Source organism: Solea senegalensis, unplaced genomic scaffold (genome assembly GCF_019176455.1).
Source record: "Solea senegalensis isolate Sse05_10M unplaced genomic scaffold, IFAPA_SoseM_1 scf7180000013726, whole genome shotgun sequence".
Classification (NCBI taxonomy): domain Eukaryota; kingdom Metazoa; phylum Chordata; class Actinopteri; order Pleuronectiformes; family Soleidae; genus Solea; species Solea senegalensis.
The window spans coordinates 5,221-26,896 of NW_025320876.1; the positions used below are offsets into that span (position 1 = coordinate 5,221).

Below are 21,676 nucleotides of genomic sequence, written 5' to 3' on the forward strand. Positions count from 1 at the left end.
CTTCAACGTAACTCAAGCAGGTCCAGTTGCCTTCAGCAAACTCCTGCAGATTCCTCTACACTTGTTTGCTACGTTTAAGAAAAATGAGAAGCAGTAATTGTGAACGGTCATGGCAAGGATTCCAGCTTTGAGAATGATTTTGAAGTGAATCTGGATCTGAAACTAAGTGCTAACATAGATTTCTGTCCACAGAAAAGAGTCGAGTTGTGACCAATACGAACCAGTCATGAAGCAAATAACTGTATCACTGTTTACAAAGCTCTCCATTTTTGCACATTCAGACCCTGGAGTTTACAAACAAAAATTGAGCCAACAGCATTTTTAAACTTCTGTTTTCAGGGCTTGAAAATGCAAACATATTGTGGATGTTGGGCGTAACCAGAGCTTTACACATCTTTAAGGTGCGACACTTTGACACACAAAACCACACTGTCTGCTGGGCAAGCGCAGTAAAATATGTGATGTTTAGTTTTTCCAGTTCTAAAGGCAACGTCTGCACACAGACGACAAGCACACACCCTGAAAAGAGAGGTCAGAGGCAACAGTGCAGCTGATCCAGGGGAGTAAACTTAAACAGAAACCCGTCACAAACACACACACACACAGAATTGAGGCTGGGGCTTTACCACAGTGGCGCCGGTACAAAATGCCCTTAAACCACACATGTTCTCCATGTGTGTCCAAAATCATGCAGAATTTGGGGATAAGATAAATTGGACTCTCCAAATTGAGAGTGGATGATAGTTTGTGTACCCCGTCTCTCGCACCAGCTGACCCCCGGCAACCCTTATGTGGAGGATGAAACAGTAGAAGATGAATGAATGAATGTCCTTAAACCACAAAAATCAGAGCAGAGTGACCGATCACTGAACTCTACTGCTACAAAAGATACTGCACAAGAGCACAGACGTCACCTCAAGTCTTGTGCTTTCCATCATCTCATCTACCGCCCGTGTCAGACCTCCAGAGAACAACAAGCTGCTGTCTTCCTCTCCCCCTCCAGCCATCATTCCTCAATCACTGAAGATAAAAGTGACCACTGAGGTGTTGCTGTCAAGGCTTATTGCAAAGGAAATGTGAAGCTGTTACCTTTTTATGTGGCACCGAGGACAACAACACTCACAACGTGAGGAAGGGTTCCTCTTTCTTTCTTCCATTTATTTTTCGGAATCAGTTCACGATAACTGCTAACACGTCCCGGTGATTAGGACACATACCATATGGATTATTGTACCTTTACATAAGCTATATGACCGTCCAAAGCCCTCATCAGGAAGGTGTGTGAGCTACTGTCAGCATGGACAGTTTGCCCTGTTGAATTGACGGATTAGCTCCATCCGATCAGAAGATGAGAAGCAAGCAAACAACTTCCAAGAAAGTCCAAGAGGGCCAACAATAAAGGCTCACATGATTTGCATCTCTTCTTCCATACCTTCCTTTTTCAATTTGGACAACTGGACATTTGAATACATCGACCACTGTGGCAAGTGGTTTTAACATTTAATCAGTCAACAGGATATTCACTAACCGATATCTGCAACGTCATTCTTACTACGACATTATGACGAGTCACAATTGGAGTTTGTGATGTCTACAACTTCTCTCTGACTATCTGAGTCTGAATTCAAGATATCCACAAAGGACAATGTCGATACCTTCAATTGAGGATAATTACGGATATCTTGAACCTGAATTAAGACATAATGACGTTGTAGATATCTGAAAATAGAATTAGAGATATCTACAATGCAGATATCCGCAACTGAATTGTTACATTTATCGCAGATCAAGCAGTCTCTGGTATAAATGTTATTTGAGACCCTCATGAAGCAGTTTTGTAAGACAACAGTGTAAATACAATCACATAAGACGACTGTTATCTTCTTGGTCGTGGATGACCAGAACTCAGTGTGGACACTGAGGGGAAATGTAAATTGGTTAAAATCATATCGAGATACAAAAATGTAACATGGTTAATAGTGTAAGTGGAGTCTCACTGCGTCAGCTTCAAAAACATCATCTGTTAAAAAGTTACATTTTCCGTGTGTGCAAAAAAAAAAAATCAACTCTACCAACCTTTGGGAATGATGGGACATTAAAGGCATCCATGTTTCTTCGCGGCAACTTTGTGCTATGAGGGTGTGGCGGAGGAGGGGCGGGGTGTGGCGGCGGGGCGTGCCGTGGAGGCGGCGCAGGTGGCTCCCCCATGTCGGTCCCGCTGTCCCTCTTTTGGGGCGCCTTGTCCACCTTCCTCAACTTCCTGACACAGGCGTACTCGGCCGTCTCCGGAGGATGAGGCGGAGTCATGACCTGGGCCTCGGGTTCAGGCAGCCCTCCTTCCACGTCTCCGTCTGGGTCCGGGGGCGCCGGCGTGTTCGCCGGGACAGCCGGAGGGGCGGGAGTGTCCGTCTGACCAGCCCTGCCTACCATGGCGTAGAGGGCATCGTCAGTACGTGTGGCTGAAGAGCTTCTGCCCACCTCAGAGTAAGTGTGCTCTCCGTCCTCTCCAGTCCCTGAAGGGATCTGGGGAAGCTGCCTGCCTTGAGAACGAAGGTCAGAGTTAGACCGGTGGCAGGGCAGCAGCAGAGGGTCCATGCTGGCTGGACGTTTCGTTTTAGACGCCTCTGCAAGCCACATACAGGCTGCTATTACTGTCCCATCAGCCAATGGCCATCATAAAGCAGAATTCACATACGTTTACTCCTCCAGGACTGGACAGTTTGTCGACCATTTGCAAAACAAAAATAAATCTCTCCCTGTAAAGAGAAAACTAGGAGCTGACAGTGAACTGGGAAGTGACGCAGAGAGTTGAAGAGCTGCGTCCAAGTTGGCTTCAGTCCTCTGCAGTGGAAGCAGGACGAGTATGAAGCAGGACATATGCTTATATTTCTTCAAACCCGCTCAGGCTATTGTCACCGTGCCCACACAAATGCAGTTCCCAGTTGACTGCCATTGGTGAAGCTCCAGGATTTGTTTTGGCTCAGTGATTTCTGTCTTAAAGGGAGAGATTTGTGCTCAGAAATCATGATGACATGAGTACAGTCCAGCAGAAGGAGGCCGAGTAAATGTAAAGTGAATCCTGTTTTAGGGTCAAATTCTCCTCTGCAACGCCGTTGAACTTGATTAGAGAGAGGTTTTTGTGTGAATTTGAGATGTTTGCAGTGATTTCTACATTAATTTATCATTATTTGAGGTTAATTGTCCAATCTATGCTTCTAAGTGTGGCAAAAACACAAATCAAATTGATTTTCCATTTCCATTATTTGCCATTTAGTGGATAAATGGTTACTGCTCTTTGGTGGGAACCTGTCCTGACTTGCACGCTTACTAGTAATCAGAAAAATGACATTCACCTCATGTGGATACGGGAGACAACAAAAAATCAATCCTTGTGTCCAGTCCTTCTGAGAAGCCAAAAAAACATTGGCGTGCAGCTAAAACAAGATGCATGTTAAATTGCATACATGTGAAATTGCAGAAAAGGGGAACAAAACACAAGGTTTACACCTGGCAACAGTCAGACACTGCATGCAGAGAACAGGATTTGTATGCGAAACATGTACTCACTTTTGCCATTGCAGTTCATCTTGTTCATCTCTGTGTCAGATTTACTGATGGACCGCAGCTTCGACTGCCTGAGTATTCCCTGACAATACACACACACACACACACACACACACACACACACAGTGCCATTTAAACACTAATTAAGACTGAAGAGGTGTCCTGAATGATTTTGGTCCCTGGTGAAGTGGGTTGTTTTGCTACTGCATCGTCTGCTGCAGCACAAACAAAAACCCCAGACCAGCGTGTTACCTGATACGTACCATGTCCATGAGACGATGTTTTCCACCTTCACCGGAGACATTATGTGTCTTTCCCTTCCTGTGGTAAACACAACCGATCTGTTATAACATTGACACTTACTACAGTGTGTCTGTGTGTGTCTGTGTGTGCATGTGTGTGCATGTGTGTGTGTGAGAGAGAGGGAACTGAATCATTGTCCATGTGCAGCTGAGTCATCTTATGACTGTGCACACAGCTGCTTATGTATGTGACAGAGAGTAACCTATTACTCAAGTACAATTTTGAGGTACTTGCACTTCACCTATAAGTATCTTACATGCTATACTAATGCATACTTCTACTTCACTACGTTTCAGAGGGAAATGTTTTACTTTTCACCCCACTGCATGTATTTGACGCTGCGTTTTATACATTTTAACTGCAACATGTTCTTAAGGATTAAACCAGATCGGCCACTGGCTCATGAGCCTTAAAACTGGGGTAGGCATGATCACTAGAAAAAGAGTTCATGTTGAGCCTCATCCACCTAATGCAGCAGTCTCCAATACGTCCACAGTCAGTTTCATTTGGCCCTCCACTTAATCTGAATGGTTTCTGTCTGTTTTTTTTAATTTACAGACTCCTTTTGCATCGCAAATAAATGTATATATCATGCGCTCCTTATTGTTCCATATCAAACCAGTCACTTTTGTTTCGAAATTCTATGAAATATCGCAAAGAAAACCATTTTTGCAATGTAATTATGAAATGTCGTGATATAATTTTAAGCTTAATTTACCTTTTTCCTCAAAAAGTCTTAAAGTATATGACATTTGCTGCACTTACAGTACGTATCAAAAGTAACTTTCTGATATAAAATGTACTTAAGTTTTAGAAGTAAAAGTATTAAAAAAGTGAGGATTGGTAAGGATGGTAGCTCAGTGGTACGGCAAGTTGTCTTTTAACTGGAAGGTTGTGGGTTCAATTCCTGGCTCTGTTAGTCTATATGTGTCCTTGAGCAAGGCATTTAACCCCATGTTGCAGCATGTGAATGGTAAAACTAAAACTATAGTGTAAAGCAGTTAATCAAGATTAGATGTCATTCTCTGTGTCAGCTTCACAGAAACATGTTCAGGCTGCTGTAGAAACATGGTGAGGTACAAGATGGTAGCTCCAGTAATGCAAGGCCTTTGCCAAAAGTACAAAGCAAAGGCTAAAAAAATCCATAAAACAATGTTATTTTAAAGCAATTATACGTTTATACAAACATAATTATGCGTAAAATATTAAATGGACCGTTAAGACTCCACAGTGCTGTGTTTATGTGCACATGCTCATTGTCGGGGTCAGAAATGAGCATCCTGGGTCTACATATGTGTGTGTGTGTGTGTGCTCTCTCACCTCTGGCAGCCCACACAGAGCACCACAATAAGGATCGTAACAACGAAGGCTGAGGCAGCAGCGATAGCACCCAGCAGCAGGACCTTGCCGTAGGGAGGAGCCGTGAAGTTCAGCCCGTCCTGCATGGAGGCCATGTGGGAGCGCTGACGCTCACTTGCTCTCACACACACACACACTCACACCCTCACACTCATGCACGCAGGGAAGTGCCACGGTCTCACTGGGATCTGGAAGGAGGAGGAAGAAGAGGAGGGCACAGAGTGGTGCTTTAATGACAAAATGGTCTGACCTTTATTAAACATTAAGAACAAAAGCTGTGGACCCGTAAGGAAAATATGGCAGAAGGAAGGAGGAGTGAGAATTCCTGTTCAGAGCTGAAGCAGTGAAGCGAGGAGATGTTACGCCTCAGGCCTGAGCTTGTGTTTCACCTCCTTTGAAGGTTTACTCCGATATTTACATACAGATGTCACAAACATAGAAAGATTTTCAAGCATCAATGTTTTACATTTATAGCAGAGGTGTCAAACTTGCGGCCCCCCAAAATTGATTTTATATTCTCCACCCCTTAATATCAAATTATAATGAGAACTGGCCCACGACCTACTCCACCTGTAGCTGGATTATAGACAGAATATTATACTAAACACATGATTATTCACTGGTACCATGAAAAGTGATAATAAAACCTAAAGTTACATGAATCACACTTTTTAATGTATTTAACATAAAATGACCTATATATATGAGCATGTTTAGTGTTTGTATTACAGTTGTCCATATGTTATTTTTTAATTTTTGTTTTTTATTGTGAACTGTGTATCATTCCATCTCATAACAAACACGTTTACTTTGAAATTCTGTGAAATATCACCATGAATGTCGTTATTGGAATATTGTGATATGATTCAAAGCTATTTTTCCAGTTTTATTTTTCCTCATTTTTCCCCCTCATGACCAGACTGGACACTCATTGACCCAGGTTTAAGATATTTGACCACACCTGGTGACCAACATATATTAGCAAGGTGACTTAGTGGTAAGGTGCTGGGTTTGATTCCCAGTCTTGGACCTCTCTATGTGTTTGCATGTTCTCCCTGTATCTGCTTGGGTTTCTTCCCACCATCAAAACACATTTGGCTCTGATCAAACCTCCATCTGACCTTGAAATTTCATTGTACAATTTCAGTTGTATATTGACAACAAAATCCTTTCCTTTCTGTGCTTTCCTGTAGGTGGCCATTCTGCATCTATATATGGTTGGTACCTGACATGTGTAAAATCATTCTGACCTGAGGAAGATCCACACTGGACTGAAACTTGTCCTCAAAGGTTTTGTGGTATGGAGTAAGTGTGCAGGCTCTGCTTTGCGTTTTACCGGCCTTGTACCTTCAGAGGAAAGAGGTTTTTGTGTATCGTTGTTCTTTCTCCCACCAAAACATTGCTTTTTTAAACTTTTCTGCAAAACACGGGAAATGTTTTGTAGCATGAATTTGTACATTCTGTTCAGAAGAGCAAACGTGTTTCGAATATTACGTGTCATATCAACCTTTCTAAAAGTGTCACTTCTCATGTGAAGTGTGTTTTAACACTGACGTGGTTGCGATTTTATGAATTTTTATGATGTTGAAGACTCACTTTGTGTTTCAACCCTGGAACGTTTATTTTGGTTAAATCTTGTCCTGTATCATTCACTATCGTAGGATCGTTTTGCTTCAGAGAGAATCTGTGGTTTTTCAGGGAAATTGCAGCATATGATCCAGACAACTGAGTCGGGCAGAAATACAAATTTCCTGTTTGTTTTTTTAACCGTTTCAACAACAACAAACCGACACAGTGAGTCAACAACATGCCAGCAGGCAGACTGACCTGAAACTCAGAGGAAGACAAGTGTGAAAGCAGAGTGAGCACACAAGAGCATCTTTCCTGTTTTCTTGTCGCCTTCTTTGCCGTCTGCCAGACAGTGTAATATGTTTAAAATAAACAATAGGGAAAAAAAATACAGACATAAAAAAACAAAAACACAAGCCTGTTCTAATCTCTATCAAATCGTGCCATCTGTCCACTGTGACAATGAGTGTTTATGTGTTTGTCCGTCTGAATGTCAGACTGCAGGAAACACACATCGTCAGAATTTGTGCTGAGATGCTTCACTGTCTCTGTGTGTTTGTGTAAATGTCTCTCACGGTCTACACTTATTCCATTTACAACAAAGATCTACTTACAAACACTTCCATGTGGCTGTTTCACTTGGGTTTTATGTATGAACGTCATCCTTTCTCGCGAATCTATGATTAGATGCCCGCAAAAGACGGAATTACATTTTCAGCGTCCAAATTACTTCAACAATTTGTCTGTCGTCTGGTGAGCGATATGTATCTGAAGGCAGCGCGCCAGTCTGAAGGAGCTCTGTTTGTATTGTAGTGACCTGTAATGTTGCCGAGGCTAAATAAGGACTCAAACAACAAAAGCACGAGTTTCTGGGATGCTCTTCTTCACTTATCGCTCTGCTTCTTTAAATAATCATCAAGCCTTGAGAGTTTGTGTGACAATGCTTTGATATCAAGTCTAAAATAGAATGCAATTATGTAGAGAGCATCACATTAACAAGCTTCATCTGTTGCACTGAAGATCACACTACAAAATCCCTGAAACGTGTACAATCCCTTTTGTGTCATTTGAATTTCCTAAAAAAAGGCTTTTTTAATCTGGACTATGATTGTACTACAATCTCATTAATTTATTTATTATTGTGACCATGATATGACAACGGACTTTGCCTAACATTTAAGTCCTCATATTCAATCATCTCATTTTTCTTGAACCTAACCAAGTTGATTTAAAGGCTAAATGTCACTGAAACTGTTATCACTGTACTGTCACTCTCATCGTAAAAGAACTAGATTTTTCTTTTTCATTATGATTCATTTGAGTTTCATCCGGAGACCATGAATGTCTGTACACAACATCATGGCGGACAGTGAATCCTACAGCTGTCCAGGTATTTCTGTGGACTTACCCACTAAACTGACAGACTTTTACTGTGAAAGGTTAGCTGCTTCACAACAAAAGCCTTATTGTTTGTTCTCTGGTTGAAATACAGAGGGAACCAGTCCTTAGCGTCACCTATAAGAATCTGAACTCCCATTGTGAAGCTTTTAGAGCCGCGGTTTGGCACAGCACCAAACAGAAGTTCACAGATGTCTCCCCCTGGTGGCTGTGCAATATTCTTGGTTCCTGGTTGGCTTCAAAGAAGAAACAGGTAGACTATGTCAATTTCTTTTATAGATAAGTGGTCTATGATTAAAATCTATGGAGCAGCAGGTGTTGGTGTTTATAAAAGCTACAAAGCTAGCAAAAGTTTATTGCCAGATGCATTTTTTTTTTATAATTTCTCAAGAAATAGTGTGGATCTTGATTAAAAAAAAGGTGTAATTAAAAATGTCAAAATTTACAATAGTGGACATCCAACATAATAACTGTCTCCTTCCTCCCACAGTACAAGAACATGCAGATTTGGGGATTAGGCAAATCGGACACTCTAAATTGACCGTAGGTATGAGAGTGTGTCAGTGTGTCGCTGTGATGGACTGGTGACCTGTACAGGGTGTGACCCCGCCTTCTTCCCTATTCTCCCCCCGACCCCCCCACCTTCATGTGGAGGATAAAGTGGTAGAAGATGGATGGACTGTGATGATGGCAGGAAGGAATGAGGGAAGAAGAGAAGAAGGAGGTAGGGCTGCAATGACCATATTTGTCCAGCTTTTCCACTCTACAGCTCTAGATTTGGCTGAGTATCAGTCACGTCGTTTTCCATAACTATAGTACCTCTTCAATGTGGGCGGGGTCGTCAAAGCATGACTGCACGAAACTGCCATGATGTAATTTTACACTCAAAACACACACACAAAGTAGTGACGAGCAAAGCAGTTCCTTTCAGTGTAACTGAATCATTAGAATCAGTTCATTAAAAAGATGAGTTCAGTGCTTCCTGCATGACCAGTGAGGCTTGTGATTCGGCTCACGATCGCCGGCTTTCGGCAGTGCTGTTACTAAATACACCAGACTCTTCCGATAAATATTGATATTTTAGAAATAATAGAAAATGTTGGAGATTAAAGCGTGTTTTTATGATTTTTAAGTCTTTTTAACTGATCTACAGTTCGGCATTGTTCACTTTGATTCTTGCGTCGGGCGTCACACTCACGACTCTTCCAGTGACAACACTCTCTGACGTCAGTGGCCGCAGTCTGTCAATGTCGCATTTTAGTATCAGCTCAGCTCGCTTAGAACCTCGCCAGAGCAGGAACTAAAAAAAGCACCCTGTCCCTAATGATCGAGTAGAGTTGAGCCGCTCCGAGCCGTGATAGAACTGTAAAGTGGAGAAGCACCGTAACGGTGCAAATGAAGATTGTAACAAACCTCCGCTCACTCCTCCCTTTCCCAAAGGCGCCAGGGGACTACGGTGGCCTTTGCATACCAGAAAGGTAAGGCTTCTTCTTTTGTGTCGTACGTTTCTGCTTCTGCTGGTTTGTTAGAAACGTGGTGATCATCATGGCGGACCATCAGTTTCTCCCTCTCTTGGGATCGCCTGCTTTTTCAGTGATCCACATATTTGACTTGGTAGAGATCATTTACCCTTTCTGATGCAACCTTCCCATTTGTCCAGGCTTTGGACCGGCACTAGGAGTACACAGGATGCACACTGGGGTACATTATGACCTTGCTCAGAGGCCTGGCAGTCTCCAGCCAGAACCAGCAACCCTCCGGTTACAAGCCAGGTTTTCTCTCCACTAGGCCATAGACTGCTACCCTTGCCTAATGCTCATACAGTGGGTTCATTCCAAGGCTACAAAAACAATACAGTTTATCTTTTAAAGTGATGACACACTTATATCAAATTAACCCAAATGTTGCACACTGGGCCTTTAATGCCAGTGTTTTACCACACTCGTAGGATTTAAAGTGTCATATGCATCTATGATGCAACGATAATTTAGTGCACAGTTACACCAGCGTCGGTTTAATTATATCTGTCTTAATCTGACGACAGAGCTGAGGAGCTGGAGAGCTAATGAGAGAGAAGCGGAAAGGTGTAGGTGTGCAGGGAAAGAAAGGAAAGAGAGAGAGAGAGAGAGGAGGGGAGGAAGATGTGCGTGGGAGTCCAGAGGCAGGTGTTTGAAGACACTGAGAGCAGATGATGAGAGGAGGCTGTCACATTTCCCCCGTGTGTCCGTACCTCCCCACCCATTCTTCTCTCCTCTGTCCCTCTGCCTCCACCAGTGGTGTTCAGCCAGAGCGACGCCTCAGCACTGCAGTGTAATCACTGGCCCTACAGCTTCCTCGTCCGAGCCAACCCACTGGAAGTAGAGCTCAAAGCCAGAAGAGCAAAAAGAAAAGGCCCTTCACCAACTGCTTTCTTGTTAAACAATGTGTCCCCCCAACCACCATCACCACCACCCCCACCGTGTCCCCCCGTCCCCACCCTGCCTGTGGCTCTCCTTACAAACTACCAGCACTCCCTTCCTCCAACACCAGATTTACCAGGTGTTGCCCTGATTGTGCATCACAGACCACGAGACTGTTGCTCACACTGCAGCATCGTTAATCATTACCCGCCACTTCTTGAGGTTTTAAAGACTACATGACAGTCCTTTCTTGATCTTTGTGAACAGTTAAAACAAAAAAGCAACAACACGTCACCACGTGAAGGCTGCAGTGTGTGATTGAAAGGCCAGTAAGTAGGCCACTGAGCCTAAAAATATAGCGCTCACTTTAAGTCCTCAAACCATTGTTTTCAGTGGTCGTAAAGCTGCCAGTTATTAATCAATTAACTGTTTCTCTGTTAAGCACCAAAAACCAGTAACAGAAATGATCTAAAGCAGCAGACATTATAACCAAATGTATTGTTTTCATAGACACAACAGATATTAGAGTTTCTGTCACATAAAATCAGTAAAGTGCAAGTGTTGACTTTTAAAAATAACCTGAATGATTAATCCACTATCAAACAACTGCAGATATCTTTATTTTTACAAGCTATTTAACATAAATAAAGAATGACTGAATGATAGTGCAGGTCACAAACATATTCATTCATTCATTAGATGACCCTGTTTTTTGCACTTTCTAAATTGTAAGAATTTTATTTTGGTCTCTCGATATGATGCTTTTTGATTTTAGATGATAGAAGACACTTGACTTGTCTCTGTTTTTGTTTCACAGACCAGAAAAGTAAAATAATATTGAGTTACCGTGCTAGATGACTGGATGAAAGCAGCCTGTTGACCTGAATCTAACGGTCAGTGACATATTTAGCCAATCACAATGACGTTCTGATCACATCATGTTGATATGCTACACTTGCCACAAAACAATCAACACCTGAAACTGTGTAACTCCTTCAAAAGATAAAGAAAACGTGTGTAGTTTCATGTGTTTGCGCCTGATGAGGCCCAATCGTTTTTTTTTTTAACTCTCATTCAAAAATGCCAGAACACAGCGAGAAATCAATATCACTGATAGGCTATCTTGTAACGTGCACTACATTTACATGTGTGTGCTCATTATTCATAAATACTGGAGCTGCTCTCAAACAAGCCCAGGCAGCCAACACAGTGTCCTCACTCTCTGCCAATCTACTCAGGTTTAGATAAACCACCTGGGAGCTCATGTGGAGCAAAAAAACCTCACTCTCACTGTGTGACACAAATAACAGCTGTGTGTGTGTGTGTGTACGTGTGTATGTGTGTGTGCGTGTACATATGTGTGTGTGTGTGTGTCAGGGAGGAGGGGGGAGGCTGCTATTGTGTGAGAATGTGAATTAGGTCAAATGTTTGCTTGCAACAACGATTAACCATGCCCCTGTGAGGGAGAAGCTGTGTGTGTGTGTGTGTGTATACTTGTATGTGTTACCTCTTTAGGGCCTTTTCTTGTACAAACTACTCGTCTTGTCAGGACCAGTGGTCCTCATGGAGACCAAAGCCTGGTCTTATTGAGGCACAACCTAATTTTTGAGGAACAGCTCAAGTGTGGCCAAATATTTTTGAACTGTGGTTAGGTGATGGTTAGGGTTGGACCTTAACTAGTTATGGTAAAGGTTAGGGATGACACTGTGGTTGGGGTGTAACGAATGAATGGGAGGGAATGCGTGTCTGCACAAATCTGCACAAATCTGTGTGTGACGCTGCCTCACAAACAAACACAATCTGACATTATTCATCTAAAACAAATTATTAAATCACAATTCATTAATTTTTTTGTGATCACATGATTCACATCGCGGCCTATAACAGCTGTGATGGAGCCTCCATCATCATCATCATCAGCAGCAGCAGCATCACATCTGTTTTGTTTGTTTTTAGACAATGCACATATTTATGAAGCCATCATGCATGAGGGACATGGGGGGGAGGTCGTGGGTCCTGTGTGTCTCATGATGACACCCACTCAGCGGGCATCAGCCATACACACACGCGCGCACACACACACACACACACAAACACACACACAGCCTCTGGGTTCTAAGAACAAACACCTCAGGCTGCAGTGACGATGATGATAATGATGATGGTGGTGATGATGATGGTGACAACAGGTTACACACACATACATACACACACACAGCACGACTCAGGCTGACACAGAAAACCACGGTGCACAGGGTGTGATCAGGGATTTTCTTTTTTTTGCAGGGGGGGCTGCGTGGGTAACCCGTGCAGGTATGGAGGGTAAAAGCGGCCACAGAGGAATGAAGGATGTCAGGCTCTGGTGCAGAGAGGGAGGCTGAAATGTATCACTGTTCAGTCTCTGTCTGATGATATTTTTTTTCTCCTCCTCGTTTTCTTCTCCTTTTCATCATCAAAGCGTTTCCGATTCATTTGCAGATCAAAGCAGGGGCTGGTAAAGGATGTTGTGTCCCTGCAGGTCACCTGGTAACTTACACGACAAAAGCCAGTCCCCCACCAACCCACCCATCCCCACCTCACCTCACCCAACCAACCAACCAACGACGTTTATGAGCGAGGGAAGGAAGGAATGAGGGAGGCAGAGAAGAAGGAGGGAGGGAGGGCTGCAAATGTTAACGGAAGGTCTAACGTTAATTGTCGTTATGCCTCGCAGTCGGCAAAACGTATTACGCAGAGAGAGAATAGATTCTTCCTGCGTCCTTCTCATGAAATCACAGTGAAGTTCTGTGATGGTGAATCTTTTTGGGGCTGAAATCCAACGGGGGGGGGAGAAGGGGGCAATGCAGTAACAGTGAGGTGGACAAACACGTGTCTCTGTGTCTGTGTGTTAAAGACATGACCAGTGGACATGAAGAACACAAAGCCTTCAGCCTATGCATGAAGAAAGGATATTAAGCTGGATCTACAGACACATACATGAATGACCCCCCCTCCATCCTCCTCATCCTCCTCCTTCTCCTCCTCCAGCCTGTCACACAGCTTTGCGCTATAGCATCCTATGTACTCACTCAGCTCAGAGATTTGGGGAGGCGCAGCATCATCACCATCATCATCATCAGCTTCCTTCAGCTTCTGTTCCCACTCGGACCAGGACTCGCTCCCCGCGCGCATAATCAACAACCGGCGACAACTTGATGGCTTTTTTCTCGGGCTTCACCAAACAGGAATGCAGCATATTGCATGTGGCATCCTCTGACCCGCTTTAACTGCGCGACCCCCGCTCCCCCCTGCAGTCAGTCAGTCAGTCAGTCTGAGCTGAGCTGTGATCAGAGTCCAAAAAAACCCGCCTGTGTTCAGCTGAAGCTCCAGTGTTAACATCCAAGTGCCAGGTTTCTCCTCCACAGTCAGTCAAGCCCCCTCCATCTCCACGCGCGTCCCCTCGGCTCAGCTACTGTGCTTCCATGTGACACGGGCAGAGCTGGAGACCCCCCCAATTATGAGTTTGTCTTTTGATTCTAGCGTCATCCCTCGGAAGGAAGAGGAAGTGCGGGTCTGTCGCCCTAATAATGAATGAATGGATGGATGGGGCTGATGCTGTTGTTAAGAGGATTCATCACTTCCGTGCTGAAGAGGTGCGTGTGCGCTCTGGTTCATTTCAGAGGCGATGAAAAGACACAGTCACAGTATATAAAGGACTGAATAAGAAACACACAGAGACATGTCAATTATACATAGTTACACTATTTTATTCTATTATTTATGGTGCAGTAATAACAAAATCATTTGATTTGTTTTTTCCACGTGGCAGCATTCGCCACATTTCACCCAGACTGCCCCCCATTACATGTTTCATATTATTATTATTGCCATTTATAATTTATATACACTAGAGAGCACAGCTGCACTGCATCGTCACACACACACACACACACATATGTGTACAGCCTCTGTCTGTAGACCTTTTTATGATGTCAGTATGTTAGGTAAGCCACTACTCTACTACTACTACTACTACTACTACACTGCTACTACTGGTTAAAGAATTACACAGTGTTGTGTAGTTTTGTGCTGTGTCTCAGTCAAATCTGATAACACTCATACATCTGTGAAAGCCTGTTCCTCCACAACTACCACCACCTACTGGTGTCTGTGGAGCACAGTGTGAGGGCTTCTACCTATCAGGGTGCAGACGACGGTGTTGCTGTATGAGGGTCAATCCATGCCAGGGGATGATACTGTGTGCGCGCGTGTGTGTGAGACAAACTTTTGGTCTTTAAATGGGTTGTAAGTGTCCTCTTATGATACATAGCAACACACAGTGTGTTTATCTCTAGAAAAAAGACAGATGTAATGTGGAGCTCTACAGAATCAGGAGTTTGGGTCAGATGTGCCCCAAGATTTTATTTAAGGCAAAACCTGATTATTCTTTGTCGCAGCCGTGTTGAGACATCCCATTATAAATGCTGTGGCCATGTCCAACATTATAACGCATCTCTGTGGGGGACTTTAAAATGACTTTTGAGGGATCGAGAGGAAACCTCTTTTGGTGGATGTGACTTTTACTTTTTTTTTTTTCAGATCATTTAAGAAACTGTACCTGTATCATAATTTGTATTGTCCTTGATCCTGTATTTTTATTTATGCTGTGTTTAATAAATTTGTCGTGTATGATAGTTGTTGTAAGTCTGTTGTTGTACCTCTAACAGTCAGTGTGTTTACATGTGTGTTAAAAGACCAATTTTAGTGGGACTAAGACAATAATTTAGTTTCCCTAATGTCACATAAACACGTTAGTCGGACTAAAATCAAGCTAGTCTTAGTTGAACTAACATACCTGGATAATGCGATTCATAGTCCGATTATTCCTGCATGCATACACTTAGTCGGACTGGAGTCTGACTTGGCATTCAACACAGCAACCACTAATTTATATCACGATTAACATGTACAGCAGGTATGAAACATACAGAACCACAGCACGATCCATCTCACTGTCCATCTTGCCGTTTGTTTTTCTGTGACATAAAGGTCAATGGGAAACTGATTCAATATGCACAAGGAGGCGGAGTCAGACATGCACACCCCAATAAATGGATTTCCTGTCTTAGTTGGACTAAGGCCTTAGCTTGATTAAACTGTTCATTTAAACCTATTGAATGATTTAGAATGATTTAGAATGATTTAATTATGGTGAGAAACAAACAATAGTTGTGTTGCGTGGAGAGGGGATAAAAAGATTTCTAGTATGTTTATTTTATTTTACGTAAAATGAACATCCATATCTGCCTCTGGTCAACACAATAATGTCCTAACGTGTCCTATCAGCATTCTCAGGTTGACTTTGTCCTTCAAGGTTCCCCTCTTCTGCTTTGTGGCACTAATCGCCCGTCATACACATCTACCCTCCCCCGTCCCCGTATAGTTTCCACGCAGGGACAGCCTACGTGTTTATCTCGTGAGGTGAAGTGCGCTGCTCATTTCCACTACACGTCTGGCAATGGACCCAAACCTCTGCAGGTTCGGTCCTTAATTGTGTTTGAGCAACATTTGAAATCCAGTCGTTCACACCTTCACCACCATCATCATCATCACCATCGTAAGAAGATGGGCTGCTGCTCGGCGCGGTGCGTGCTGGTCCTCCTGTGTTGCCTGCAGTTGGTAAGATGTTTTTCTCACACACACACACACACACACACACACGAGGCCTGTCACTGTCCTTCCTCTCTGCACTGCTGAAAATCACCTGTTCATCATCTTAAAGCTGCACGTGCACCTGGACAAAAAAGACCTGGATGTTTCCTTTTTCCTGATGAGAAACTTCCTTTTTTGTTGTTTGTGTTACTTGATTTTATAAACTAACCATTTTTAAAGAAGGAAAACATTTGTCATAATGAAAATGTTTTTTGAATATAAACTGGTGCAGGTTTTTATCTGTCAATTGTTGTATTAAACTGTGTATAAATCAGATAATATGTCAAAACTATTTTCTGTCTTTCAGTATAAGCCATGTTGTTCAGTAATGAAAGTAACTGTCACTTGAAGCCTTACTAACATAAATAAGTATCTTTTGTATTGCTCAGTTGGAGGTGCTGATGAAAAGCATTGACTCCCCACCAGTGCAGCCTCCACAATGAAAGGCTGCACCCACTTTGTAATGTGCCTCTGTCTTTTTCCCACCCTGCCCCCACTTCACTCACTCACTCACTCACTCACGATGACTGAAGCTCAGAGGGCACAACAGTATAAAACCATAGCTGCAGTTGCCTTGACATTTTATTGTGTAAATGTACAAATGACAGCTCATCTCCTGTGGACACAAAGTGGTCTTTTGTAACTCCCCATTTTTGTCGGAGGGGTCTTTCAACTGTGTTTCTGCTTTGATGACCTGTCCAGATAACTGCACTGGAGAGGCAGGCGTTTGACTTCCTGGGCTACCAGTGGGCTCCCATCATGATCAACTTTGTTCACATCATCATGGTCATCCTGGGCCTGTTTGGTGTCATCCAGTACAGATCACGCTACGTGATCATGGTAAGGAAACTGTCTGGGGAACAGTATGAAGTACTTTAGTGGATCAAACAGACCAGTATAATAATACAGAAATACTCTATAAAGGTTATATGTTCTGCAGTAAAATGTCCCCTGTGATTGATTTGTTATTATTTTTGACTTTATTAGATTGTTAATACTGACCCAGCCACATCCAGTGTACTACTACTACTAGTGCCAAGCCCAGATAAAGGGGAGGGTTTCATCAGAAAAGGGCATCCAGAATTAGAAGCTTTGCCAATCAAATATGCAGATCACTGAAAACAATCAGTACGTTTACATGCACAGTTTAATCAAGCTAAGGCTGTAGTCCGACTAGTGCGATTTATTCACTGCGTACGTATGACTGGCTGTATCTTTCTATAAGCTAGTGTGTATTGAATCAGAATAAACAAAAGCAAACAAAATTTTGGTGCATGTGCAGAACGAGATGTCCGACTACAATCCAACTAAGCGTATACATGCAGGAGTATGAATCACATTATCCAGGTACTTTTGTCTGACTAAGACTAGCTCGATTTTAGTCGGACTAACGTGTTTAAATGACATTAAGAAAACCAAATAATTGTCTTAGTCCAACTAAAATCTGACTTTTAACATGCATGTAAATGATCCACTGTGGCAGTGGGAGAGATTGTTAATACTGATGTGTATATACTCTATCAGAATAAGAATCAGAATCAGAAATGCTTTATTTGATCCCTGTCCGGGAAATAGTTTTTAATACAGCTCGTCCAACCAAGAACAACAAAAAACAGATAAAGATTTACAGTTGTAGCTGCGTGTGGTTTGGATGAGTTAGTTTTAACTATTAAATACACAAAGTAATTTGACAGTTTAATGCTGTGGTATCCAGCATTGGGTCATTAGATGATAAATGTGTGAGGGAAAATGTTTTTAATGTTATACTAGAAAATAGGTATTTAGTTGTTCTTTTGGTTTTTATTCTTTATACGTCAAAATTGAAATCTCTTACTCCTCCTAAAAATCATCCACATTAATGGTTTGTTTTTAAATGGAGACACAAGCAGAAAAGGTTGGAAATGATGGATTCCTCCTTAAACAATCATGTGGATTCTGTAAGCTTATTGTATTTTTTGTCATGAAGTAGCAGTATGTGGATTTATTTCATGGTAATTTTACAATTTATGGAGGCCTGAAGTAGTGTCCAGTACTTCATCATGAACTATTAACAATTAGATTAATTAATTTATCTTGCTGAGAGGGGAGCCACGAGCCACATATTCATTCTTTGCTGCAATGTGGTGTTTTTGTTTGCTCAGTACCTGCTGTGGACGTTGATGTGGGTCGGCTGGAATGTCTTTGTGAGCTGCCTCTACTTGGATTTGGGAGGGCTTTCAAAGGTACGTCTAATGGTCATGTAACTGTCAGATAATTAAAGACCCACACAGCTACAGTGTCTAAATACAGAGTTCAGCCCTTCTATTAGTTTCACACTCGTAAATAAGAAGCGTGTACAGTGACAGGACTTTAAAGTTTAGTTTGCTCCGGGTAATGTGATATATAAAAAAGAAACCATTTGTATATATATATATATTGTCCCCCTGGCGTTCACTGAGTTTTTCTCTTGGCAGCCAGAGGCCAGTGTTGTGCCATAATAAGCCTCTTTTTCTCTTACATGAGAAATTATAGGGCATGGTTGGAATAGTTCTCGTGGTTAGCACTCTTGCAAGAAGACTAGGTTTCGTGACCCAGTCAGAACAAGGGTCAGTTTCCTTCGAAAATCCGAAAACATGCAGATTTGGGGCAAATTGTACTTAATTGACTGTAGGTGTGAGTGTGACAGTGAATGGTTGTTTGTCTCTATGTGTCCCTGTGATGGACAGGCGACCTGTCCAGGGTGTGACCCCGCCTTTCATATTATGTCAGCTGGGATTGGCACTAGCGCCCCCCGTGACCCTCATGTGCAGGATAAAGCAGTAGAAGATTAATGAATGAATGAGTAAATATGAATTTTGGTTCCAACAGCTTCCTTTTTCCTGTGGTATTTTTTACTTAGACAATCCTGTGTGGGATTGTTTCATTGTTGTTGAATGGCATTCTACTGGAGCTAGAAAAATATTCTACTGGTTTCTTTTGTCTTTAATGTTCTTGTTCTCTTTGAGGGTGGAATCACCCAGATAAATAAAGGTACATATAATTCTCAGTGTTTGAGGAAGTAGATTTCTAATGGAATGGAGACGCACAGTATGTGAGATGGTAAAAGTAAAAGTTCCCAGTGTCTCTAACCTGTAGGACAGCGATGTTCTCACCCTCGGAGTGTCGTCACATCGCTCGTGGTGGAAAGACAACGGTCCAGGGTGTGAGAGCGAGAGTCTGCCCTCTCCTGCGTGGCACAACCAGCAGAACCCTGAGCTGACCACAGTACTGAGCTGCTGGCTGGAATACCAGTATATCGAGATCCTGCACTGCATCGTCCAGCTCCTCCTATCAGTGAGTCCCATCATCATCAGAGCGGTTTTGTGTGATGTTGTCACTCAGCACATATTTACTACATTCATTAAGATATTAAATAATGAATGAACGCATCAACATAATAATTATTATGTGAATATGTGTTTTACAATATAAATCATTTATTCACCATTTAGTTATGTTTTGCCATCACTAAATATGTATCAGGATGCATAGAGAGAAACTTTTGCTTAATTTGTAATATGTAAAACTCCATTTAAGGAAGGATATGTGATATATTTGTGCAAAGCTGTGTCATTGATAAATTTATATACAAATATATAACTATATATATTATTAAAAACCGAAACAAACTGTTATCAAATAAGCTGGTCAAATAATTCTGGCTGTAATTGAAATTCTAGTATGTAGCTACATATTAAGTGCAATTCTTAATTTCTTAATTTTTTTGAATGTGGTGTTGGCTTTGTTTGTTTTTTTCAAAATTCTTTTTTGAAACCTACAAATGAATTTCTATTTTGTTTTTCTGTAAATGCCACAGCACTGTTTCTCACCTTCAGTTCTTTGTTGTGTATTATTTAAAGAACTAGGTTCAATTATTCCTGTTAACATTTGAGAGGGTTTGGTTTGTGGTTGTTTTCTGCTTCGTGGTCTGACACTCCAGATCAGATGAAAAACACAAAATGTTTTTTGCACAGTGACGCACTAATCTACCGTGAAATTACCCCTATCTCAACTTTGCTTCAGACTGTTGCTCGCTTAATGAAGTGCTGAAAGTTTTATTTATTTATTTTAATCAATGTACTTTGAAGGTATGACTTTTCTCTTGTCACAAACAGGAGCTTTATATGTCTATGAACTATTATTTTTTATTTATACCTGTGCTTTTCTTGTGTGGCAAATCAAAATGCCAAAGTCTCACAAGGCTCATAATGATTACCTTTAAACTTCATATGTTTGTGTGTTATTTTCCACAGCTCCTGGGATTTGTTTATGCTTGCTATGTTGTCAGCACTTACTCAGACGAGGAAGACAGCTGTAAGTATTCACATAGAAAAGAGATGAGGTGAAAGCACACATAAGCATCATAGAGATCTATGTATTGTATTTTAGCCGTCTTCCATTTTTATGTATACACATTTGTGATTTTGTCTCTTTTACTGTCCCTGTTTTCCCATTTCTTGTAGTTAATTTCATTGGTGATTTCCATCATCCACCCAAACCTCCTCACTTGTTCTTCTAGTGAGAAGACTTGACGGGTATGTATCACTGTCAGTCACTTATTTACTGTATTTTTTTTGTCCAACATCTTACACGTTTCTGTAATTTTGTCCAGATTATAAATAATGGCAAAAAAAGAAACAAAGAGTTTGGGAAAAGCTGAAAAGGAAGCAGGCAGAGGATGAAGACACTGAATAGAGGCTGACGTCTGGTTGACAATAAAACTTTTTCACAGATGCTGAACCTAACCGCGCTGTACACACTGTCCATTATCAAGGCATGTGTTTACCTCGTGCGTCGAGTGATGCGTCTGTGTGTGAAATTGCTGGATATTTAATACTTGTGTAAAGCTCCAGTGTGATTTGAAATGTGTAAATAACCAGCTGTTTCTTTCTCATGTTTTAAATTGTAAACATGTGTAAATTTATTGTGCCATTTCAGTTAAAAGAGGTAACCAAATGTTCTGTAGTGTATGATATAATTTTGTGACATAAAACCTATAATACAGTGTGTACTGTAGTGCTACAAGGTGTGAAAGGTGTGACAAACACAGACACATCTTTCTGACACTGTAACAAATGACAAGACTTAAAACAACTGATTTGACTATAACTTTTTTTATTGTCTTTGTAATGTCACCTTCATTATTGTTGCATTAAAATGCATACATACATAATCCAAGCTGCCGTCCTTTTAATACAATGAACAAGAGAAAGTCCACACAGTATTCTGTGAACTAAAAACAAAAAAGTCACTATTGTCCAAGTGTCCCCTTGTTTTAGGAAAATATTAATATTAAATTAATTGTGAACATGTGGGTTTTCAGCATGATTTTGACAAGATTTACTGACAAGAAGTCACTGGTCTATTCAAACAGA

The 21,676-nt window shown here is 41.7% G+C and overlaps 2 protein-coding genes across 3 annotated transcripts; one reads left to right on the top strand and one right to left on the bottom strand.

The window, feature by feature from the left end:
* Nucleotides 1-649: 649 nt before the first annotated feature.
* LOC122760535 (neural Wiskott-Aldrich syndrome protein-like) lies at nt 650-14,288 on the bottom strand. Of its 2 annotated transcripts, none has more exons than XM_044015621.1 (5): nt 13,661-14,288; nt 5,188-5,414; nt 3,828-3,885; nt 3,568-3,646; nt 650-2,423 (listed from the first exon to the last, which is right to left on the bottom strand). In XM_044015621.1, the coding sequence occupies exons 2-5, from the start codon at nt 5,319-5,321 to the stop codon at nt 2,032-2,034; spliced, it is 663 nt and encodes a 220-aa protein (XP_043871556.1). In that variant the 5' UTR covers nt 5,322-5,414; nt 13,661-14,288; the 3' UTR covers nt 650-2,031. The 2 variants fall into 2 exon arrangements, with proteins under 2 accessions (XP_043871556.1, XP_043871555.1); XM_044015620.1 differs by having other exon boundaries at nt 650-2,540; nt 13,661-14,282.
* Nucleotides 14,289-16,011: 1,723 nt separating this feature from the next.
* nkain5 (sodium/potassium transporting ATPase interacting 5) lies at nt 16,012-21,474 on the top strand. Its single transcript, XM_044015622.1, has 7 exons — nt 16,012-16,250; nt 16,986-17,123; nt 18,425-18,505; nt 19,398-19,595; nt 20,555-20,615; nt 20,765-20,836; nt 20,914-21,474. The coding sequence occupies exons 1-6, from the start codon at nt 16,197-16,199 to the stop codon at nt 20,818-20,820; spliced, it is 588 nt and encodes a 195-aa protein (XP_043871557.1). The 5' UTR covers nt 16,012-16,196; the 3' UTR covers nt 20,821-20,836; nt 20,914-21,474.
* Nucleotides 21,475-21,676: the final 202 nt, after the last annotated feature.

What these genes read in the sequence shown, in the direction of transcription:
- nkain5 (XM_044015622.1), top strand. Translation starts at nt 16,197, where the DNA reads ATGGGCTGCTGCTCGGCGCGGTGCGTGCTGGTCCTCCTGTGTTGCCTG. An exon ending in TCCTGTGTTGCCTGCAGTTG is followed by an intron (nt 16,251 to 16,985) that starts GTAAGATGTTTT and finishes TGACCTGTCCAG; the next exon opens with ATAACTGCACTGGAGAGGCA. An exon ending in TCGTCCAGCTCCTCCTATCA is followed by an intron (nt 19,596 to 20,554) that starts GTGAGTCCCATC and finishes TATTTTCCACAG; the next exon opens with CTCCTGGGATTTGTTTATGC.
- LOC122760535 (XM_044015620.1), bottom strand. Translation starts at nt 5,321, where the DNA reads ATGGCCTCCATGCAGGACGGGCTGAACTTCACGGCTCCTCCCTACGGC. An exon ending in CTCTGTGTGGGCTGCCAGAG is followed by an intron (nt 3,886 to 5,187) that starts GTGAGAGAGCAC and finishes TGTTTACCACAG; the next exon opens with GAAGGGAAAGACACATAATG. An exon ending in AACATCGTCTCATGGACATG is followed by an intron (nt 3,647 to 3,827) that starts GTACGTATCAGG and finishes GTGTATTGTCAG; the next exon opens with GGAATACTCAGGCAGTCGAA.